At 54.6% G+C, this 18,351-nt stretch overlaps 11 protein-coding genes across 11 annotated transcripts; 5 read left to right on the forward strand and 6 right to left on the reverse strand.

The window, feature by feature from the left end:
• Window positions 1–182: 182 nt before the first annotated feature.
• CC84DRAFT_1205670 (kinase-like protein) lies at window positions 183–2,478 on the forward strand (the record flags this gene model as incomplete). The annotated part of the gene is made up of 1 exon (XM_018181992.1): window positions 183–2,478. The coding sequence occupies one exon, from the start codon at window positions 183–185 to the stop codon at window positions 2,178–2,180; it is 1,998 nt and encodes a 665-aa protein (XP_018036419.1). The 3' UTR covers window positions 2,181–2,478.
• A 1,129-nt stretch (window positions 2,479–3,607) lies between these two features.
• CC84DRAFT_1164424 (ribonuclease III) lies at window positions 3,608–5,212 on the reverse strand. Its single transcript, XM_018178484.1, has one exon. The coding sequence runs from the start codon at window positions 4,878–4,880 to the stop codon at window positions 3,906–3,908; it is 975 nt and encodes a 324-aa protein (XP_018036420.1). The 5' UTR covers window positions 4,881–5,212; the 3' UTR covers window positions 3,608–3,905.
• A 146-nt stretch (window positions 5,213–5,358) lies between these two features.
• Window positions 5,359–5,722, forward strand: CC84DRAFT_1217331 (uncharacterized protein; the record flags this gene model as incomplete). Its single annotated transcript, XM_018182882.1, has 3 exons — window positions 5,359–5,381; window positions 5,438–5,620; window positions 5,671–5,722. 3 exons carry the CDS (start codon window positions 5,359–5,361, stop codon window positions 5,720–5,722), a joined length of 258 nt encoding a protein of 85 aa, XP_018036421.1.
• Window positions 5,723–5,770: 48 nt separating this feature from the next.
• On the reverse strand, window positions 5,771–6,925 carry CC84DRAFT_1196255 (Ribokinase-like protein; the record flags this gene model as incomplete). Its single annotated transcript, XM_018181448.1, has 3 exons — window positions 5,771–6,533; window positions 6,579–6,839; window positions 6,892–6,925. The coding sequence occupies 3 exons, from the start codon at window positions 6,923–6,925 to the stop codon at window positions 5,782–5,784; spliced, it is 1,047 nt and encodes a 348-aa protein (XP_018036422.1). The 3' UTR covers window positions 5,771–5,781.
• A 168-nt stretch (window positions 6,926–7,093) lies between these two features.
• CC84DRAFT_1145894 (adenylyl cyclase-associated protein) lies at window positions 7,094–9,289 on the forward strand. Its single transcript, XM_018176530.1, has 4 exons — window positions 7,094–7,336; window positions 7,458–8,018; window positions 8,067–8,610; window positions 8,659–9,289. Exons 1-4 carry the CDS (start codon window positions 7,293–7,295, stop codon window positions 9,088–9,090), a joined length of 1,581 nt encoding a protein of 526 aa, XP_018036423.1. The 5' UTR covers window positions 7,094–7,292; the 3' UTR covers window positions 9,091–9,289.
• Window positions 9,246–10,979, reverse strand: CC84DRAFT_744124 (ADP-ribosylglycohydrolase). Its single transcript, XM_018187272.1, has 2 exons — window positions 10,502–10,979; window positions 9,246–10,432 (listed from the first exon to the last, which is right to left on the reverse strand). The coding sequence occupies exons 1-2, from the start codon at window positions 10,812–10,814 to the stop codon at window positions 9,330–9,332; spliced, it is 1,416 nt and encodes a 471-aa protein (XP_018036424.1). The 5' UTR covers window positions 10,815–10,979; the 3' UTR covers window positions 9,246–9,329.
• A 688-nt stretch (window positions 10,980–11,667) lies between these two features.
• CC84DRAFT_1164427 (uncharacterized protein) lies at window positions 11,668–14,032 on the reverse strand. The gene is made up of 12 exons (XM_018178485.1): window positions 13,605–14,032; window positions 13,512–13,555; window positions 13,355–13,408; window positions 13,198–13,251; window positions 13,043–13,096; window positions 12,886–12,939; window positions 12,730–12,783; window positions 12,561–12,614; window positions 12,392–12,445; window positions 12,198–12,285; window positions 11,995–12,148; window positions 11,668–11,947 (listed from the first exon to the last, which is right to left on the reverse strand). The coding sequence occupies exons 1-12, from the start codon at window positions 13,755–13,757 to the stop codon at window positions 11,832–11,834; spliced, it is 933 nt and encodes a 310-aa protein (XP_018036425.1). The 5' UTR covers window positions 13,758–14,032; the 3' UTR covers window positions 11,668–11,831.
• An 851-nt stretch (window positions 14,033–14,883) lies between these two features.
• On the forward strand, window positions 14,884–15,780 carry CC84DRAFT_1187106 (uncharacterized protein; the record flags this gene model as incomplete). Its single annotated transcript, XM_018180901.1, has 4 exons — window positions 14,884–14,904; window positions 14,956–15,151; window positions 15,201–15,535; window positions 15,580–15,780. The coding sequence occupies 4 exons, from the start codon at window positions 14,884–14,886 to the stop codon at window positions 15,778–15,780; spliced, it is 753 nt and encodes a 250-aa protein (XP_018036426.1).
• Window positions 15,781–16,041: 261 nt separating this feature from the next.
• On the forward strand, window positions 16,042–16,432 carry CC84DRAFT_744674 (uncharacterized protein). The gene has a single exon (XM_018187273.1). The coding sequence runs from the start codon at window positions 16,098–16,100 to the stop codon at window positions 16,320–16,322; it is 225 nt and encodes a 74-aa protein (XP_018036427.1). The 5' UTR covers window positions 16,042–16,097; the 3' UTR covers window positions 16,323–16,432.
• Window positions 16,332–17,072, reverse strand: CC84DRAFT_1259351 (uncharacterized protein; the record flags this gene model as incomplete). Its single annotated transcript, XM_018184904.1, has 3 exons — window positions 16,332–16,442; window positions 16,679–16,756; window positions 16,845–17,072. The coding sequence occupies 3 exons, from the start codon at window positions 17,070–17,072 to the stop codon at window positions 16,380–16,382; spliced, it is 369 nt and encodes a 122-aa protein (XP_018036428.1). The 3' UTR covers window positions 16,332–16,379.
• A 136-nt stretch (window positions 17,073–17,208) lies between these two features.
• CC84DRAFT_1164429 (uncharacterized protein) lies at window positions 17,209–17,859 on the reverse strand. Its single transcript, XM_018178486.1, has 2 exons — window positions 17,736–17,859; window positions 17,209–17,587 (listed from the first exon to the last, which is right to left on the reverse strand). Exons 1-2 carry the CDS (start codon window positions 17,787–17,789, stop codon window positions 17,384–17,386), a joined length of 258 nt encoding a protein of 85 aa, XP_018036429.1. The 5' UTR covers window positions 17,790–17,859; the 3' UTR covers window positions 17,209–17,383.
• Between the last annotated feature and the right edge of the window lie 492 nt (window positions 17,860–18,351).

An 18,351-nucleotide genomic window follows, 5' to 3' on the forward strand; every position in this document is an offset into this window, starting at 1 on the left:
TTTGCTGATATGCGTCTTTTGTTCCTTTTTGCGCTGCAGCGTGGGCTCTCAACTGGCTCATACCACCAATAGCCACCCCCCGTCCCCACCCATCTGCACTCCCACGCGCTCGCGCCTCTCTGTCCGACGCTCATTGACCAGTTGCCACTCACCTGACAGGTCGGCTCTTGAGTCTTGCAGCAATGCAGCACAACCCCAATTCACCCTGGCGGACTCCCGCGTCTGATTATGCCAAACCCTCACTACAACACACCATATCTATGGTAAATCTACACGATGAGCCTAATTGGTACAACCGGGGTCCGTCCTCCCCCACGGCCTCTTCCGTTTCTTCGTGTGCTAGCCGAAGCGCAACCCCTACGAGTACCAATACGAAGAATCCGTGGTCTCATGTCATGAACAGCCCAAGTTCGACGTATTCGGATCAGTCAAACTCAACCTACTCGACCCAATCTACCAGTTCCCCCAAAGACAGTCCCAACCGAACTCCACAGCACACGAGCCGCGCCACTACACCCACACCCATCGCACCTCAGCCTTTACGACCTATCAACGCTGTTGCAGGATTTGTGCCCATGTCGCCACCGCCCACGTCCTCTGGGGAAGCCTTCAGGAATGGAGACTACCCAAGTTCACCTATCTCAAGCTTTCCTGGATCCCCAAATCCCTATCGCCAACAATCTGTACCGTTCTCGCCCTTAGTAAATGGTTTCATCAATACGTCCTTGTTGTCTGCACAAGGACAGTCACTCTCCGGGTGGTTCTACGAGCTTGCGAGTAAGCAGTTCACAGACAGGGCCATGGTCCGAAAGGTGTGGCAATGGACCATATCGAACCCAAAACTGGCCATACTACTAGTCGTCTGCGATGATGTGGCGTCGTGGCGTCAGGCAGCATTCTTCGATCTCAGAGATGAGAGTCTCCCATTCCCCGAGGATCGACTACAGGGTATCGTCTCAGATCCCCAGCGTGTTGTTGACGAACAGTGGAGGGCGACCGCTAAGGAGTTGCCCCTGACGGGCACACATGTGGACTTCGGATCTCGTGACACAGTTCCCTTGCAGCATATCAACCTCGTCCGAACATCTCGAGGCTCTGAGAAGAGTGTCGACCGTGTTCGGATGCTAGGTAATGCCGACGACCAAATCTACATTCGCAAACGTTTCGTGATCACGCGATCAAGCCAGAAGACGTCCTTGCTTGAGCAGATTAACAAATTCAAAGCGTACGACCACAAGAACATAGCCAAGCTGCTATGTTCTTATGCCCAACCAAGCCATGTCGGGATCCTGACCACCCGGACGCAGTATACGTTGGATGATTATCTCGGCGTACAAGCATCGGATCCAAGTAGGGCAAAACTGCTCGTAGACTGGATGTATGATCTAGCCCACGCGCTGGATTACCTCCATTCCCAATCAATATGCCATCGTAGCATTCGGCCGAGGAAGATTCTTATCGAGGGATCCAGAGTCTTTCTTGCTCCATTCGGCATCGGCGCCAACAATGACCAACATAGCCCTACCGTACCTGGGCCTCAGCGACTAGACCAGATCCATACATACTTCCAGGACCAGACGTACATCTATGCCGCACCGGAAACTTTGCTTTCACGAGGAAAGCGCTACTCCGATGTGTTCTCACTGGGATGCGTTTTTCTGTCCATGATCACGGTAGCGCAAGGACATTCGCTCTCTCGATTCGCGCAGTATAGAGAAGGCTCGTCACAGGACGCCTCCTTCCACAACAATCTAGACCGCGTCGCATCATGGCGGAACCGCCTGCAAGCGATGACGAATTCCGGGCAACGGAACGGCGGCATGCTCGGTTCAGGCCGTAAAGTGCGCCAGCTTAAGTCGGAGGCCGAGTGGCTCGAGATCATTGAGCAGATGATCAAGCCCAAGTACCAGGAACGCGTCAAAATCGCGAAAGTTGTGCACAACTACGGGACGGGAAAGACAATAGGTGTACGCAGGAGGAGCCTGGACGGTGGCGGTTACAGCGGACAAGTTGGCGCTGCGCTGGGTCTTGGAAACCCAAACACCGTCAGTGGAGTCGCATCTGGAAGCAATGTTTACGGACATACGAGCGGGACCGGACAGAAACCGGAGCTGAGTGTGTTCGACGGCTATTTCCAGCAGCAGCAGCCGCGGCGTTTTGAGCCAGCTGGGATTTGGTGAGCGGTGTCAAAACAAACCGCTGACATGCGCGGCGAATCACACAACTTCTTGGCATGATCTGCCCCCGGGCGGCGAACATGTCGTCTGAGGACGTCTTCGTGGGGTTTACACTTTATTATTCTTCTCGAGCAAGACTGCAAGTCTGATTCTGCATTCTGAATCTAGCGCTGCATCTCTTTTCCTTTCTCTTGTTGGGCCGGCATCTGATACCCCCTTCCAGCATCTCTTTGTCTCTTCGATATCAGCGTTGAAAGCTAGACGGGTACGACAGCACGAAGCTATGATTGCATAGGCCGGCACCGTTCACGATGGCATTATCATCACCTTCATGAGTACACGCAAGGCATTGCACGTTTTCTTAAGTTTGATAACCCAATGGCGTACAATCGGCGCAGAACCTGGATATATAAGCATCCAGACCATCGGTCTCCTTGACGTTAGCGTTTTGTATATAGAGGATATTTTCAAAGATGTTCACTTCGGATAATCGATTTGATTGCAATAGCTCGCGCGATATATCCCCCATGCCCCAGCCCAGTTGCTGTGTGTCCAACAGATATCTACCTTCCACCCTGCCCCACAGACAATTCACATTGAAACGTAGTACTAGATCAGTAGCTTTGACAGTGCGGCGCTGCTTCGACTTGGCCCAGCGGCATGGCACTGTATTTTCGCACATGTGCATTTCACAAGCCATGCATAGCCCAGGTACAACGAACTATCCCTTTACCGCACCTACCGCTCAACCTTCGCCACCTCAGCCGCATCGCGGACAAGGAGACCAGTGCGTATGTATTTCTCCACATCCGATGTTCCCCAGCACAGCCCCACGAAGCACGGCTTCCACACGCCTCCCTGCTGCACACCAGCGCGCCATTCTGCATTCCCGCGTGGAGCCCGCTGGAACCCATGCATAGCCCAACCTTCTGAAAGCTCACACATCTTCGTCTGTGCTTGGATACCTCTGATGTCAAGACAATACAGGAGGAATACCGGAATGCTTGATACTCGCTGCTTGTCTGCGGATATGTGCATGGCTGCGCATGGGTTCGGGCGGTGCTGGGTGCGTGGTAGACAAACTAATGCGTGGCCTTGGGGGGATGAGGTGGTGTGAGGTTGACAGAGCGCGCGGCGGCGGTGATGAAGCGAAGGTGGGAGATTGTGCTGAGGTGGTGGTTACTGTGTTGGTACCACGCTCTTGTGGCTGAGCGGGACGCAGAGGGGGAGAGGAGACAGACTGCGTTGTAGGCACGAGGACGAAAAGGAAGGGATTGGAGTTTAATCTCTTTGCAGCGTTCCAAGAGCGATTGTTGATGCTGTTGATGGGGTGCAGGAACGAACTTTGACGTGTGCCCGGACAAGACGTTCCGAACAACTGCTTCACCAAAAGATGGCCCATCCATGGCTCAGACGAACAATGTAACTGATCATATCAATGATGCTATTTCTACACACGGTTCCCGGATGGTATCCCTATGATGTGACATATGGTACATGTACAATGGCGTTCCCGCCTCTTCCTCGCTTCAACTCTAGGCACTAATCGTGCGTAGCCCTCACGCGCTTGCGTCCACTCGGCCTTCGTCGTTTTCTCTTTTCTCGTCGCTCGCTCTCCAACCTCCAGTCTTGAAAAATACACAGCCGAAGAAAATTGACCGTCCCCTCCATGCATGCATACCAAAGCGGACCCAGAATAACTCCAAAGCGTGGTTTTACAGCGGCCTCTTATACAATGACCTCGCCGCAGTCGATCATGTTCGGCTTCCACTTGGTCGTGTCAAGCTCGCCTTCCATGCTGCTCGGGACGGTGACATCGAGTGGCCTGTAGAGATACCAGGCCTTCAGCGATGCTGCGGCTGCGCGGAATCTTGCCTCCTCCAGTGAGGCTCCGGCTCCTTCCCCTAGCTTGTCTTTTCCGCTATAGATACCCACAACGAAGACGGGGTGTCTGCTCAAACGACCAGTTTCTGAGATCAAGCGAGCGACCGGGGCTTCGAAGCCTTCTCGTGCGCAAAGACGTGACAGATCGCGGGTAGGTGTGCGGAAGTCGAACATGTCGGAGATCTCGAGGTGTCGGCTGAGGAAGTGGCTCTTGAAGAAACGCTTCACCAGGGGTGCTCCGAGGTGCAGATGTAACGATCCAACCAGGGCACGCACAAATGACTGCGCAGCCTCTTCCATGGGTACTGGGACATTGGCCAAAGACTGCGGGGTCGGCGGCGCGTTACGAGAGCCGAACTCGTCTGTTGCGACGATCCTGTGTGTTTGGGTGACGTTCCACTTCCATGGCACTTGCTTCCGCAATGCCGCGGGAATGCCCTCTCCAGGCTTCAGTCGCTTGAATTGCAACAGCCCGGGCTCTACTTCACCTCCCGGCTCCGCGGCGGCCTCGATGCCCCATTCGCTGGCAACTATGGCCAAGGCCCTGGGCCCAACATAGGCTTCCGTTGCAGCGAACACAACCTCGATAGGAAGACGAGGATAGTTGCAGAGCAAGTGTTCGGAGGTGTAGTAGCTAAGGAGATTGCCTCCGAGGATGCTTAGGGAAGCATTGTTGAAGGCGGGATCAGGGTCGGCGGAAGGGTGCACCAGCGTGCGGGCGAGCGTCTGCAGAGGAAATCGTTGGGGCAGCGATAGACGCGCGCGGAGGGCTGATAGCTTTATTGATTGATTGGCCTCGTAAGGATGTGGTGATGGCATGTGCTCGGGCTTTACATGGCGATGGGGTCTTCGTGACGGGCTCCGTGCCTTCTCCGTCTTGAACGCGGGCGTTTCTATCTCGATCTGCTGGCCCCCGAATTCTTCAACGGCGGCCGTCGTCTGGAACCGCGCTTGTATCCGGTGGTTATGAGGCGCGATGGTCCTGTGCAGGGCGGTGGCATAGGGACAGAGCGGGCGGCGCGCGGCACTCGGGGCCAGCGAGGGAGTGGCACATGATGATATGCGTATTCGCTTCATTAAGGACGGGGCGGAGAGGAAAGGGAATATTAAAAAGAGGACGGGAAGAAGCGCGACGCAATTGGGCTGTCGTGTGTCTCCTGGAGCTCCGCTGAGCGCGATTCTCCAAAATTTACGCTTAGTCAGGAGGCTGCTACGGCGCGGCACTAGCCTGCAACCACAACCTCACACCAGAGCTCGGGCGCCTCGAACCCACACCACCACAGTACAACAATTCACAATGGGCGGCGGAGGAAAGATCCCGTAAGAGCGGCGCGCCAATGCCTCCTGCCGTGCACTACTGACCCGCTGCTGCCCAGGTACCCGAAGCACGTCTGGTCGCCGGCTGGCGGTTGGTATGCCCAACCCGCCAACTGGAAGGCCAACACCTTTGTCATGGGCGGCGTGCTCGCCAGCATCGTCGGCGCCGCCTGGATGCTCAGCGCAAACCTCGAATACCGCGACAAGATGCCTCAGGAGGGCCGGTTCTTCCCCAGCCGATAGTACGAGTGCCTTCGCCAGCGCGCGCGCCGCAACGCTAACCATGACCCAGCTGGAGCAAGCAGATTATCGAGCACGAGCGGAAACTGAAGGAGGAGAAATAGATGGCCAGAGGGCAGCGGCGGGCCAGCGGAGGAGCACCAGCGTCAATTGCTAGAGCATATCATGGCTGTACATATCTACCCAGCCTTTCCTTGAATTCTGAAAGTCTATCTTCGACACGAACCCCGTTCCAGTATTCACCGCCTTTCGGTTTTGGAGACCGCGAAAGCATGGGCATGCCGACCTGTTCAATGGCGAAACTTGCCGAGATAGCGCCCCATGCTGCAGCCTCCTCGATGTTCTCCATCCCCAAAGTACCACTGCCTCTGACTAACCCTACTGCCAAACCGCCGAGAAAACCGTTGCCTCCGCCTGTAGGATCAATTACGTTCTCCCCTCGCTGATGGTAGGCAGGCAACCACTTTCGGGTCCCTGAGCGTGCGACAAGGCAGCCATCTTTACCAGCTCTGACGACGACACCACCTTTGCCGTCCATACCAATACCGTTCTCCAACCACTGCTCACACAGCTCCTCGATCAGGCGGTAGTTAACATGGTCCTTGCCGTTGGTGTCTTTTCCGAAGAAACCACCGAGCTCAGCGTGATTGGGACTGACGCAGTCCACGAGTCTAAGCGCTTTCAAGCAGTTAGGCAACTCTTCGGCAACGCAGAGATCAGGCACTGGTTCCCAGACGAAGAGTGGCCGCAGCGATTGCGCGTTCTCGGACTGGTTGCGCAATGCTAGAATGTTGTTCACTAGCTCGATGCACCGCAGTGGCGAGCAGATGAGATGGAAAGACTTGGACCAGAGCAGCTGCGTGTTTGCCAACGCATGGTGATTGAGACGCAGCTTTGGGGTCGTGTAACGGAAGGCTGCAACATCAGTGTGAGCTCAACCCGCAGCTCGGTCAAGCGTACCGCGATGTTCGTTCTCGCCATAGCCATTCCACCCGCGAGTGGTCAGGCGATCGGGCGTCTCGCGCATGAGAACACCAGTGTCCCAGCTGGCGATGGTCTCTCGCAGTGCAGCAGGGAAGTCGGAGCCGCAGTCGACGATCCATCCCACTGATTTGGAGTGTGGGGGCGGAGAGAATATGCGCGCACCCAAAGCTGAGTAGGACCCGGCCCCGCCGAGGATATCCTTCACAGGCGGTTTCGGTGGTGCAAACTCGATCTCATCTAAAACATATTAAACATTGGCCACAAGCGGTGACACGGTGCGTCAAAGTACCAATGATGAACATGCCCAAGGTGCAGAAATCCATGTGCTCAGCCGCTTGCGCCATGGTTGTGGTTCATGTAGGCACGCTCAGCGCTGCATAGGACGGCGCTGACGCATGCACGTTGAATGGCAGGCGCTGGGGAAGCTGGGGCTTGGCGCCGCTAGCATGGTAATCGATGGTCCAGGTACCCTTCCTGATGTCGCCCGTGATTGCGCCGACACTTGGACACACTGCACAGTGCATTCGCGCCCTCCCGAGAGAACCGTTCTCGTACCCCGCGCCTATTCCTAGCATCGAAGTTTTCTAGAAGGCAAGCGCTGGTGCATCGTACCTGCAGTTATCCGCCCCGGAACCAACGACCGAGCTGCCCCTTCTCTGGCTGCGAACAGAGCATCCGCGCAACGGCAACATGGCACAGACGGGCATGCACAATCTGCAGACGCTTATTAAAAGGTCAGTCATGGAAGGCTCTCCGCGCGTCTCCACCAGGTGCAAACATGGTGGATAAGACCATCCTCGGCCGCTCAGGCACCGTGCCGCTGCCGGGAGCTAGACTGACGGCTGCACTCTCCAGGCTCGAAGCTGCCACCAGCAGACTCGAAGACATAGCATCCACTTCGGCCGGATTCGAAGCGGGCACCCCCAACGGAAGCCCCGCGCCACCACCTGCTGCCGCCGGCGCCGCAACGAGCGCCGCGCCCCCGGCCAAAGCTGTTGAGAGCTTGCCCCCCTCCGTCGAGGCCTTCGATGCCATCATCAACGCCGACCTGAAGCCGTGGCTCGAGCTGAGCAGCAAGCTGGGCAATGTCATCGACGGCCAGGCCAAAGCTGTCCAGCAGGCCTTCACGGCCCAGCGGGACTTCCTCTTCATTGCGGCCAAGGCGAAGAAGCCGGATATTTCCACCAACACAGAGATCCTGAAGCATCTGCAGGCCGCCATAGGAGAGGTCGACGAGATCCGCCAGGGCAACCGCGACCGCGCGCTACAGAACCCATTGACCATGGTGGCCGACAGTGCCTGGGCTCTGGGCTGGGTCACCGTCGAGGGCAGCCCGAAGCCGCATGAGTACCTCAACGAGCTTTTTGGCGGTGCTCAGATGGCTGGAAACAAGGTTCTCACGGAGCACAAGGACGGGTAGGTGAAGGAGGCCATTTTGCACTGGGACACTGTTGACCTCTACAGCCCGGACAAGACGTACGCCGAATGGGTCCGCGCATACTACAAGCTCTTCAAGTCACTCTCCGAGTACGTGAAGAAGTTCCACCTCAGTGGTGTCGCATGGAATAAGGACGGCATCGACGCGAAGGAAGCCGCCCAGCAGATCAAGAGCGGCTCGACGACTTCCGCCGCAAACATCCCTCCCCCGCCTCCCCCGCCCCCAGCTGGAGGCATTCCTCCACCTCCGGGTCCCCCGCCGCCACCAGGCCCACCCCCGCCAGGCGCTCTGCCTCCGCCGCCGTCATCCAAGAAATCGCCCGCGGACATGGGCGCCGTATTCGATGAACTGAACAAGGGCGAGGCCGTCACAAAGGGCCTTAAGAAGGTGGACCCGAGCCAGATGACACACAAGAACCCTTCGCTACGAGCTACCGCGCCCGTACGCAGCGACAGCAATGGGTCACTGAGGAGTAAGAGCCCTGCGCCACCTGGCAAGAAGCCCAAGCCCGAATCGATGCGGACTAAGAAGCCGCCGAAGAAGGAGCTGGACGGCAACAAGTGGATAATAGTGAGTACATGAACCGCCATAATCAGTCATACGGCTAATGGTTTTCAGGACAACTTTGACAGCCCGGGCGACATGATCGAGATTGAGGCCGAAATCAACCACTCCATCCTCATCTCGCGATGCAAGAACACAACCATCCGCATCAACGGCAAGGCAAATGCCATTTCCATCGACAACTCGGAGAAGACGTCCATCGTCATCGATTCCCTCGTCAGCTCGGTCGACGTCATCAAGTGCCCCAAGTTCGCTCTCCAGGTCCTCGGCACGCTCCCAACGCTGCTGCTCGACCAAGTCGACGGCGCCAGCGTGTACCTGAGCAAGGACTCGCAAAACACCGAGATCCTCTCCAGCAAAAGTTCGAGCGTCAACATCAACCTGCCGACTGATGATGACTATGTGGAGACGCCTGTACCGGAGCAGATCCGGACGTACATCAAGGACGGCAAGCTGATTAGCGAGATTGTGGAGCATGCTGGATAGTTTTTGGCAGGGCTTTTGTAAGATGAATGTAGGGCTTGCCGCTGGTTGTATTGAATCTTGATCACGATGCATTGGGTGGAGTCTGACGTGCTGCGCTGTGGCATTTGCGGCCGGCTAGCGGACTGGCTTTTGAATGAATGCAACTTGATATCTTTGAGTATCTAGTCTATATTGCAGTACAATATTGGCTTCTCATCTTATTCCACCTTTGGTCCCGATGCTCAGCGTAGCACGGTACTTCAGTTCCCAAACCATGCTGCAAACCCCTTCCCCTTGCCTTTTCTCTCCTGTTCCTCCCTCGCCTTCTTCCGCTCCATGATACTCATCACCATCGCCCGGTCCCTAGCCTCCAGCTCCGCAGCGCTCAGCAACCCCTTTCCCCCATCAGCCTGCTCATCGTGCTCCTCCTCAATGTCAGCTCTTCCTTCAAGAACGCCCACCCTCGCACACAACCTCGCAACCTTGCCCTCCAGCCACGGCCCGTCCACGAGCCCCTCTCTCCAATGCGGTGGTAGGGATGTATGGCCTAGATATGCCCCCACTAGCGCGCCGGCGACCGCGGCGTTGGTGTCGGCGTCGCCGCCGTGCATGATCAGGTCAGTCATCGTATCTTCAAAGAGCGTGTGTGGGGGGAGTCGGGAGGGGATTCGAGCGCGCATGCACATCCGTAGAGAGAGGATGCCGGCGCCGAGGGCTTTGTATACGTAGCCCATTTCGCGGGGGGAGTCGAGGGACAGGGCATCGAGGGAGGGGGCGGACGTGTGGGATGTCAATTCGTGCTTGCTGAAATGGATCGGGGGTTCTGGAGTGGCGGCTTCCGCTAGAGAGGGGTTGGATAGGAAGTGGGCGTAGGCGCGCTCGACGAGGGCATCGATGTGCGCTTCGCGCGTGACTTCGCCGCGGAGGAGCCCGCGGATTAGGCCAACAACAATGAGGCAGGCGACGCTGCAGCGCGGGTCTGCGTGCGTGGTGCGACTCACGGCTGCAGCGACATCCCATGTCTCCTCTTCGCTGAGCCCGACGCCGATTACGCCTAGCGGATGCGTGCGCATGAGGCTGCCATTGGGTGCGGCGTTGCGTCCGGAGCGCTCCCAGGCGGCGGTTGCGGCGGCAACGGGGGAGGCAAGGTAGGAGGGTGATGTGACGACGGAGCCGACGAGGCGGCCGATGCCGGCTGGGGGGCGGGAGAGTGCGAGCAGGCCGTGAGAGAGCCAGATTTGGAGGCGGGCAGCGAAGTCTTGGGGGAGATGGGTGAGGGGCTTGGAGGGGTGGTGGAGGTAGGAGAGGAGAATTAAGAGGGCTTGGTCGGTGTCGTCGGTCCAGGAGCAGGTGGTGAAGCGTACTGTGTGTGTCAGTGGTCGTAGAGTTGTGGTAGGACATGGTCACGGTCGATGAAAATAAGAGAACTCACACCGATGGGTGTCTGCATGGATCTCCGTCACTGGCTCTACCAAGCTGAACTTTCTCGACTTGTAGATTGTTTCGCAAGCGTTCTTTGGGAGGAACTCGGTATACAGCCCAATTGTGTCTCCGAGCGCTGAGCCCACTATGCAGCCATAGATTTTGTCGATCACGCTAGCTCTAACAAAGGGATGGGTGTCTAGGAAGGCGAGATATGACGGTGAATTGGGATTTGTCTCGCCCGGCTGCATTGATGGACGGGCAGTTTTATCTTCAATGGGTGGCTCCTCGATGGGTGATCCGACAAGTACGAAGTCTGACATAGTCGAGTTGGTGGTTAGGCGCAGTATGCTACTCTGTAGAGGCGGTTAAATGCTCTCTTTGGTGCAAGAGCAATGAGCAATGCGTTCAAGTCATACGATTGATAAGGAATCAGGAACTGGTGGTGAATGAGTGTCCTAAGGGAGCTTGCAATCAGAAAGGGGGAGTTTATCCTTCCTCGTATACTAAACTGGTGCCTGATATTGGCGACATGACTACTGTGACCGCTATGTCGACTCGCGATCGTGGTGGCGGTGCTGCGTAGATGCCACGTTTCCGAAATACTTTCCATGATAGATTATTGGTGTATCCTAGTGTAGGCATGGAATTAAACCGCGATGATCTCTCCTGTGGTCGTGCAGTGAGCGGGAGGACCAGGTAAGGTTAAGCTCTAATTAGAGCTTTCGCTAGCTCGATGCGGTTTGGATCCATCACAAACCGAGCTTCTGCCACGCCCAGCAAGTTAAGAGACGCGTTAATGTACCTTGTCTCCACGAGCATGCCATCATTTCGACAACACAAGCCAGTCCCCAATGAAAGCTCAACCACTTGGTGAACATATTGTTCATGAAACCTTCGATTGACGTTGTCGAGCTGAAGTCTTCCGACATCGGCGATTCTCCACACGCATGGGGCTATAACGTGTTGACAGAGTCCAAGGAGTTTCAAGCCAATACCCACGTTTCCTGCCCTTCAAGGAGACAGTCTGATACTTTGCATGTCGCCAATGCCGAATACACGCTCAAACATCACTTGCAGGCATGTTCAGACATCATTCGCCGGCACGCTCAGACATCACTCGCAACATGCAGGGAACAGACGTCTCAAACACTCTCATTCCAATTGACAATCCCCATATACTACACACCTGACTATCGTTTAGTTGCAGGAGACAAAATAGGTACCAAAGAAAACACTAAAGCTCATTACATCCACCAGGGTGCACAAACTGTCCGGGAGTTAAGATAAAGACGCAGTCACCATCCTAAACCCCCGGTCGAAGCTCAATTGCTTCTGATTTAGTTGCCCTTGCGTCCCTTGTGGTGAGGGTCACGAGTCTCGAGATCATGTTCGGCTTCGGCCTCAGCCTCAGCCTCAGCCTCGGCCTCACGCTTCTGCTGCTTCCTGCCCTTGTCTGCGAACTGTTAGGACGGCTTGATTGAGGTGCCAGGGACTACTCACGGTGGCGACGTTGGTTCTTGCGTCCTTTGTGGTGAGGGGCAGGGTCGCGAGTCTCGAGTTCAGCATCGTCCTCAGCCTCAGCCTCAGCCTCACGCTTCTGTTGCTTTCTTCCTTTGTGGTGCCTCGCCTCGATATCGCGCTGCTGCTTACGGCCCTGTATACCGTTAGAATGAGTCAGGCCACTTGGTAGCTGGGCGTCATGCCTTGTGGTGCGGGGATCTAGCCTCGACCTCAGCATCGACCTCGGCCTCGTCGACTTCGCGCTTTTGCTGCTTTCGGCCCTTGTGGTGACTGAGCAGCAAGTCAGTGACATGTTCATCAGGAGGAAAAGTGGGTGGAAGTATGCATCCCCGCTATAGAAGCGGAGAGGCCAACTTCGTCCCTTGGCACCACGTACGGGTCACGGGTCTCGATCTCGATGTCGCGCTGTTGCTTGCGACCCTTGTGATGACTGGATAGAAAATCAGTAATGTGATCACGTGGAAAAGTTGGTGGACAATTGGGTTGAAGTGGTCAACTCAGCCACTATGGCCGAGATAACCGCTGCATACCCGGGCAGTACGTACGGTTCACGAGCCTCAATCTCGATATCGCGCTGTTGCTTGCGCCCTTTGTGGTGACTAAATAATGACAAAGTCAATGAAGAGGTCACAAGCAGGAAACTTGGGTAGAAGTGGTTGTCTGAGCCGTCCGAGCCGGTTCAACACACACACCTCACACCGTAAAGGTACGTACGGGTCACGAGCATCGATCTCGATGTCACGCTGTTGCTTGCGACCCTTGTGATGACTGCATGGGTGGTAAGTCAGTAAATGATTGAGAAGGTGGGTTGAAGGAGTCCTCTCAGCTTCGACAGCCGAGATACCCACTCCATCTGCGGGCGGTACGTACGGGTCACGAGCATCAATCTCGATGTCACGCTGTTGCTTACGGCCCTTGTGGTGACTGTATAGGCAGAAAGTCAGTAAGACGATTGATAAGATGAGTCAGAGTAGTCCTCTCAGCCTCGATGGCCGAGATACCCACTCTATCTCTCGGTGGTACGTACGGGTCACGAGCATCAATCTCGATGTCGCGCTGCTGCTTACGGCCCTTATGGTGACTGTATAAGCAGAAAGTCAGTAAGAAGATTGATAAGGTGAGTTAGTAGTCCTCTCAGCCTCGATGGCCGAGATGCCAACTCCATCTGCGGGCGGTACGTACGGGTCACGAGCATCGATCTCGATGTCGCGCTGTTGCTTACGGCCCTTGTGGTGACTGTATAGGCAGAAAGTCAGTAAGACGATTGATAAGATGAGTTAGAGTAGTCCTCTCAGCCTCGATGGCCGAGATGCCAACTCCATTCCCGGGCGGTACGTACGGGTCACGAGCATCGATCTCGATGTCGCGCTGTTGCTTACGACCCTTGTGGTGACTACATGGGTGGTAAGTCAGTAAGACGATTGATAAGGTGAGCTGAAGTAGTCCTCTCAGCCTCGATGGCCTCGATACCAACTCCATTCCCGGGCGGGACGTACGGGTCACGAGCATCAATCTCGATATCACGCTGCTGCTTTCGGCCCTGTTGGATATTAGCATCTCCTGGATAAGCATGAGCCTGTATCTCATACCTTGTGGTGAGGGTCCCTCGCGTCGATGGCGATGTCGGAGCGTCCGCTCACAACATTACGAGCAGCTACAGCAGCATCGCTCTGGGAGTTGCCGCCGGTAACGACGTAAGCACTGGTGGCTCCGAGAAGGAGGGCGACGATGGCGAATCTCATGATGAAAGAAGTTTAGCGTGTGTAAAAGAACGTAACGAATAAACTGGTCCTGCCGAATGAAGCAAATGAGGGGATGAGAGTGAATGAGCAGATTTGAGTACGATCAACGCCTACCGAGATGGACTAACCGACCGACGGAGGGGTTTATATTCTGGCTCTCCCTCCTGTTAGGCTGAGTCCCTCTCATCGCTTGTGCTCCTGAGACGCAACAGCGAACGCATTGACACAGACCTATGAACGAGCCTCAGGACCAGTACACGCGCACGCTTCCATTTCGGTTCTCATTCAAGACAAGGCTGTCACGTCCCTGGAGGAGACAGAGAGCGCCTCGGAGCAAGATCGAGTGGGCTTCAAGTTTCCGATGCTGACTACTCGGGGGTGCCATTGGCTGGGCACGTTCCCTTTCTGGCCAAGGCCGCTGGCAATTCGACAGGAGAATCCAAAAGAACGACCGTCAAACTGTCGCTCTGACTCCACACTGGCAATGCTGCTGATTCGGAATCGTTTTTCCCAGTCCATAATAGCCATATACTGAAACAAAGCTTGTCTGCAGTCCTCGTCGCTGACTGGTTGCCAGGAGCGCATACAAAATGCCGCTGTAGCAAATTGGCGGGAGAGACGCCGTCTTGGAAAGTCTTGTCACTTGTTCCGTGTCAGGGTGGTTGTTACAGCCCCGTGTGCACGATCGCCAAGATCAAACAGTGGTGCGGACTGAAGACATACTTTAGCGCGCTTTTTCAAACATCCTCGCTTCGCCCACCAACCATACCTACCTATACACCCGCGGGGCTATCGCGCAAATGCTTGTGTACGGCTCGTGTTGCCTTGCAAAGCTTAGCCTACGTTGCGTTGCCTTGGGAGCTTCTCCTCTCCGCAGCTTAATGGCTATCTCCACCATTCGGAGCGGCGCCGCGTTCAGCTTCGGATTAAGCGATGCGCATCACTGTCTGAGGTTGTCGCCGCACCTCCAGGCCTTTTCTATGCTCCGCCCTTTCTGCCTGACACCCTCATCCTGCATTCTCACTCTCCAGCGTTGACCGCATTCTTCCTGTTTCCTTCGTACCTCGCTGGCCGATTTTAGTATAATTTGTTTCTACTCTACCTAATACCCTTTTGAATTTTCACGATGCAGCCAAAGAGCACCAACGTAGAGAAGCGGACGCAGAACGATGTCGAGTACGACGACTTCAGTTCACAGGATGGGGAGACGACATCATTCCTCAACCGGGATCACATTAAAGAGACCGCGAGGAGGAAGGGAATGACCTACCTTCTGCTGGCCAATCTCTTCGTGTTCACGATGTCAATGTTGACATTGATCTGCGCTGTATACTCCCAGAGATCGCAGTCCACCTACTCCGCAGCAAGACTGATGGACGAGTTTGGAGTCTTCTGTACGTCAAGCAATTCCACTTATCCCAGAATTCAGCTAATGTCCGATAGCGCCAGCTATGAACGTTGTCGAATACAAAGAAGTCGAGTTCAAACTCCCCAGCCCTGTCAACACCTCCAAGTACGTCGGCGTGTCTCAGGATGTCAACAACGCTTGGTTGGATATTGCGTATGTTCCTGACCAGATGGTCTCTGTGGATGACTTCCCCAAGCTCAAGAAGCCTATGGACTCTGTCAAGGTCAAAGATCCCAAGTCCGACGAGACGGGATACCGTGTGGGGCTCGAGGTCTTCCACCAGCTACAGTGCCTCAACCTCTTGAGGATGGCGACATACCCGGAGCACTACACGAAGCTCCAGTCGGACGAAACCAGCAAGCCCGAAGAAGTGCGCGCATACTTGGGTAAGCCATATGAACTAGCTTCCAGTAGACAGATGCTAACAGCTCTCAAGACCATTGCGTAGAGGTTCTCCGCACTAAGCTCATGTGTGCTTCCGATGTTAGCGTATTCACGTACCATGCCATGCCGGGGCAGCAAGCTCCAATGCCTGACTACGATTCGAAACACGTCTGCCGAAACTTCGACAAGATTAAGCAATGGGCCACAGACAACGCGATGCCAGCTTTGTAGATTTTTTGAGCACAGTCAGCTCAGGAGGACTCACTTCCCGGTCTCCCAAACTTCGCGCAGACTATGAGAACTGCCAGACCACGATAGAGAACAGTCTGGATGTTAGAGTTCTGGACATCATGATGGGAAGTCTCGTACTGGAGACACTGCACGTACCCAGCAGAAGAATGCGGAACAGAATAAGGTAGCCAAACCGCTTATTTGATACCCAAATATATATATCCTGGAGCTTCCTTTTTTTCACCAATGTTTCCCTGTGCTACCGTGTCGCAGCACTTGTCTGCCTTAGTGTTGCATTCGTCCTCTCTGCACCTACCATGCTTGTTTGTTCATTCTCCGGCATCAAGTTCGTCATAATCATTCTACAGTTTGTGTTTCTACAGACGCGAATGCTGAGGGCCAAGATGCTTGGACTACACTTGGCGTTCAGCAGGGACGTTTCAAACATGACATATAGAAGACAGTCGCAAGGAACCTGGATCCAATATGTTATTGGAACCGTACTTGTGGATACAATCTTCGGACCTTTGCTGCCTGGGTAGATCGCTCACCAGGTTGATTAGGCCACGACATCAGCCCGCATAAGCATCATTCTTTGTTCAGTCCTTGGAGTTTTGGTACGAGGGATACGAAAGGTCAACCGCCGGGCTGGCTTGCGCAGTCTAGGGTGTGACCCATCAGTGCTCATGCGTCTGTGTCAATTGCTCTCATTTAAAATATTTTTCTCTGTTCCTGCCGGACTATTGTAGGTATGTACAACAATGGACGTCGTCCAAGTATTATCCGTCGGTCTTGCAACTCTGCCTCTATCCTTCAACACTGCGAGCGTTAGTGACGCTTTTACAATCAAGCGTGTCTTCGTGCAATTTCGCTCTGGTAGGAATTGTAGGCAACTTACAGCCAGCGTTGGTGATGCGCATCCGCCCTGTGTTTGATGGAAGCAAGCCAGATTTAAGAAGTATTTGTACTCGCACAACTAGATGAGTTAGTCATGATTCAATGTTGCCATTCGCTGGTTTTCTCCCCCCTCCTTGCCCGTAATGATGACCTTGTCCTTGACTCACCTCCTTAGCGTTCATCTGCCCAGCCGGGATGATGGCCTGTTGGCAGCTGCATGGCAACTGCAAAGTCGGTGTTGGTTCCTTGTGGTGGTTGTGATGGCGCGTCTTCGTTGCATTTCCCGTAGGAGCCGCGAGGACGGACGAGATTGCGGAGGTAACGGCTTCGACCTTTGCCCATGGGAAGGGCGATGCGGCGACGGCGCTTGCGAAGACGAGGAGCGTGAACCGCATGGTGAGATTTGATGATCGAGATACAGAAGATCACTTGGATCCAACACGGCCTTCTGACGGAAAACGATCGTGGGAGTCTGTTAAACGACGCAAAAATGTATCAGCCACGGTGCCTGGCAGCAGGTGGTATGTATGCCATAATCTCGATTCAGCCTCCGTCCAGCGGACCGCGTGTCTCCGCATATGAGCAGCACGTCAGCTAGTCTATTACGGCTTCTAGAGCCAAGAGGCCACAGGCGTGCGTACTGTGTATGCGTGTTTTAATCTATGCACATACGATCGTACATTAGGAACGAGGATGATGGGTGTCGTTATATGGACCGGATAAAGAGCTGCATTGCCGAGTCGGAATGGATGGTTGGATCGTAGCGCGTCATTGGACGATCATGATCTCGGAAGACGGCAAGAAAAATATAGAAGGCAGAAAGAGCAAGAGGACATACCAATGGCAATTCTTGGAAGGCGCGATCGTAGAGACGGCACGGTCTAATTCCCGGTGTCGCGAACGCGAGAAGGTACGAAAATAACACAAGTTGCTACTTGCTACTTGCTCAATTCCTTCAAGCCAATTCCTAGGACCCTCATATGCTTCATATATGTTGTAGGGGCGTGTACTGAGCTTCATGGGCATGACACGGTTTTTTGAGCTGATTGATAACCCAGACGTCCATTAAAGAAAAGCCACGGAACCAGGGACAAAAATCGGAAAACTGCCATTTGTGACCAAAATGCGAACGCGAAAGTCTGCATAACGAAAAAAAGCGTTGCTCTTTTGCTGTGAAAGGGAAGCTGGTATATGTTACAGCGAATTTTGCAGGTGAGGCTGAATTGTAGGCTCGCATTTAGATCGTCCAGTGAGGTTGTAGCTATTATAGCCATGGGAGAAGCGTAGGACTAAATCCTATACCGCGCTTGCTATCTTCTGACAACGCTATATGTGGCACGCTTCTCATAAAATATCATCAAGATAGTCACATAGCATACATATACATCGCGACATATTCCTTTCGGACGAGAATGGAGGAGGCTTTTGACTTGCTCTGCATCAAGTTAGCTTGCCTATTTTGGTTTGGCTATCAGTCGCCGTGTTTCACATTCTCTTCGCTAGCAAGCCCGTATTTGGTAGGGTCTTCCCCAGCACAAGCCATACGGCGCCTGGGCAGACAGTACCGACCGTACGAAGCTCCTGGAGCTTTGAAGGCATCGCAATATTGTTTTGCGCATCGCAAAAATGTCTTTCGTCACCAAGTGGGTTCATGAGGCTTCCAGGGCTCTGCCA

Source organism: Paraphaeosphaeria sporulosa (genome assembly GCF_001642045.1).
Source record: "Paraphaeosphaeria sporulosa strain AP3s5-JAC2a unplaced genomic scaffold CC84scaffold_5, whole genome shotgun sequence".
In the NCBI taxonomy this organism is placed as follows: Eukaryota; Fungi; Ascomycota; class Dothideomycetes; order Pleosporales; family Didymosphaeriaceae; genus Paraphaeosphaeria; species Paraphaeosphaeria sporulosa.

Excerpts from the sequence above, each read along its gene's own strand:
- CC84DRAFT_1145894 (XM_018176530.1), top strand. The coding sequence starts at position 7,293 with ATGGCACAGACGGGCATGCACAATCTGCAGACGCTTATTAAAAG. Across the intron at positions 8,019-8,066 it reads CTCACGGAGCACAAGGACGG|CCCGGACAAGACGTACGCCG; the intron begins GTAGGTGAAGGA and ends TGACCTCTACAG. Across the intron at positions 8,611-8,658 it reads ACGGCAACAAGTGGATAATA|GACAACTTTGACAGCCCGGG; the intron begins GTGAGTACATGA and ends AATGGTTTTCAG.
- CC84DRAFT_744124 (XM_018187272.1), bottom strand. The coding sequence starts at position 10,814 with ATGTCAGACTTCGTACTTGTCGGATCACCCATCGAGGAGCCACCCATT. Across the intron at positions 10,433-10,501 it reads CCATGCAGACACCCATCGGT|TACGCTTCACCACCTGCTCC; the intron begins GTGAGTTCTCTT and ends TGACACACACAG.
- CC84DRAFT_1164427 (XM_018178485.1), bottom strand. The coding sequence starts at position 13,757 with ATGAGATTCGCCATCGTCGCCCTCCTTCTCGGAGCCACCAGTGCTTAC. Across the intron at positions 13,556-13,604 it reads CGAGGGACCCTCACCACAAG|GGCCGAAAGCAGCAGCGTGA; the intron begins GTATGAGATACA and ends AATATCCAACAG. Across the intron at positions 13,409-13,511 it reads GAGATTGATGCTCGTGACCC|TCACCACAAGGGTCGTAAGC; the intron begins GTACGTCCCGCC and ends CCACCCATGTAG.
- CC84DRAFT_1164424 (XM_018178484.1), bottom strand. The coding sequence starts at position 4,880 with ATGCCATCACCACATCCTTACGAGGCCAATCAATCAATAAAGCTATCA.
- CC84DRAFT_744674 (XM_018187273.1), top strand. The coding sequence starts at position 16,098 with ATGCTTGTTTGTTCATTCTCCGGCATCAAGTTCGTCATAATCATTCTA.
- CC84DRAFT_1164429 (XM_018178486.1), bottom strand. The coding sequence starts at position 17,789 with ATGGCAGTTTTCCGATTTTTGTCCCTGGTTCCGTGGCTTTTCTTTAAT. Across the intron at positions 17,588-17,735 it reads GGCTTTTCTTTAATGGACGT|CTTCTCGCGTTCGCGACACC; the intron begins CTGGGTTATCAA and ends TTATTTTCGTAC.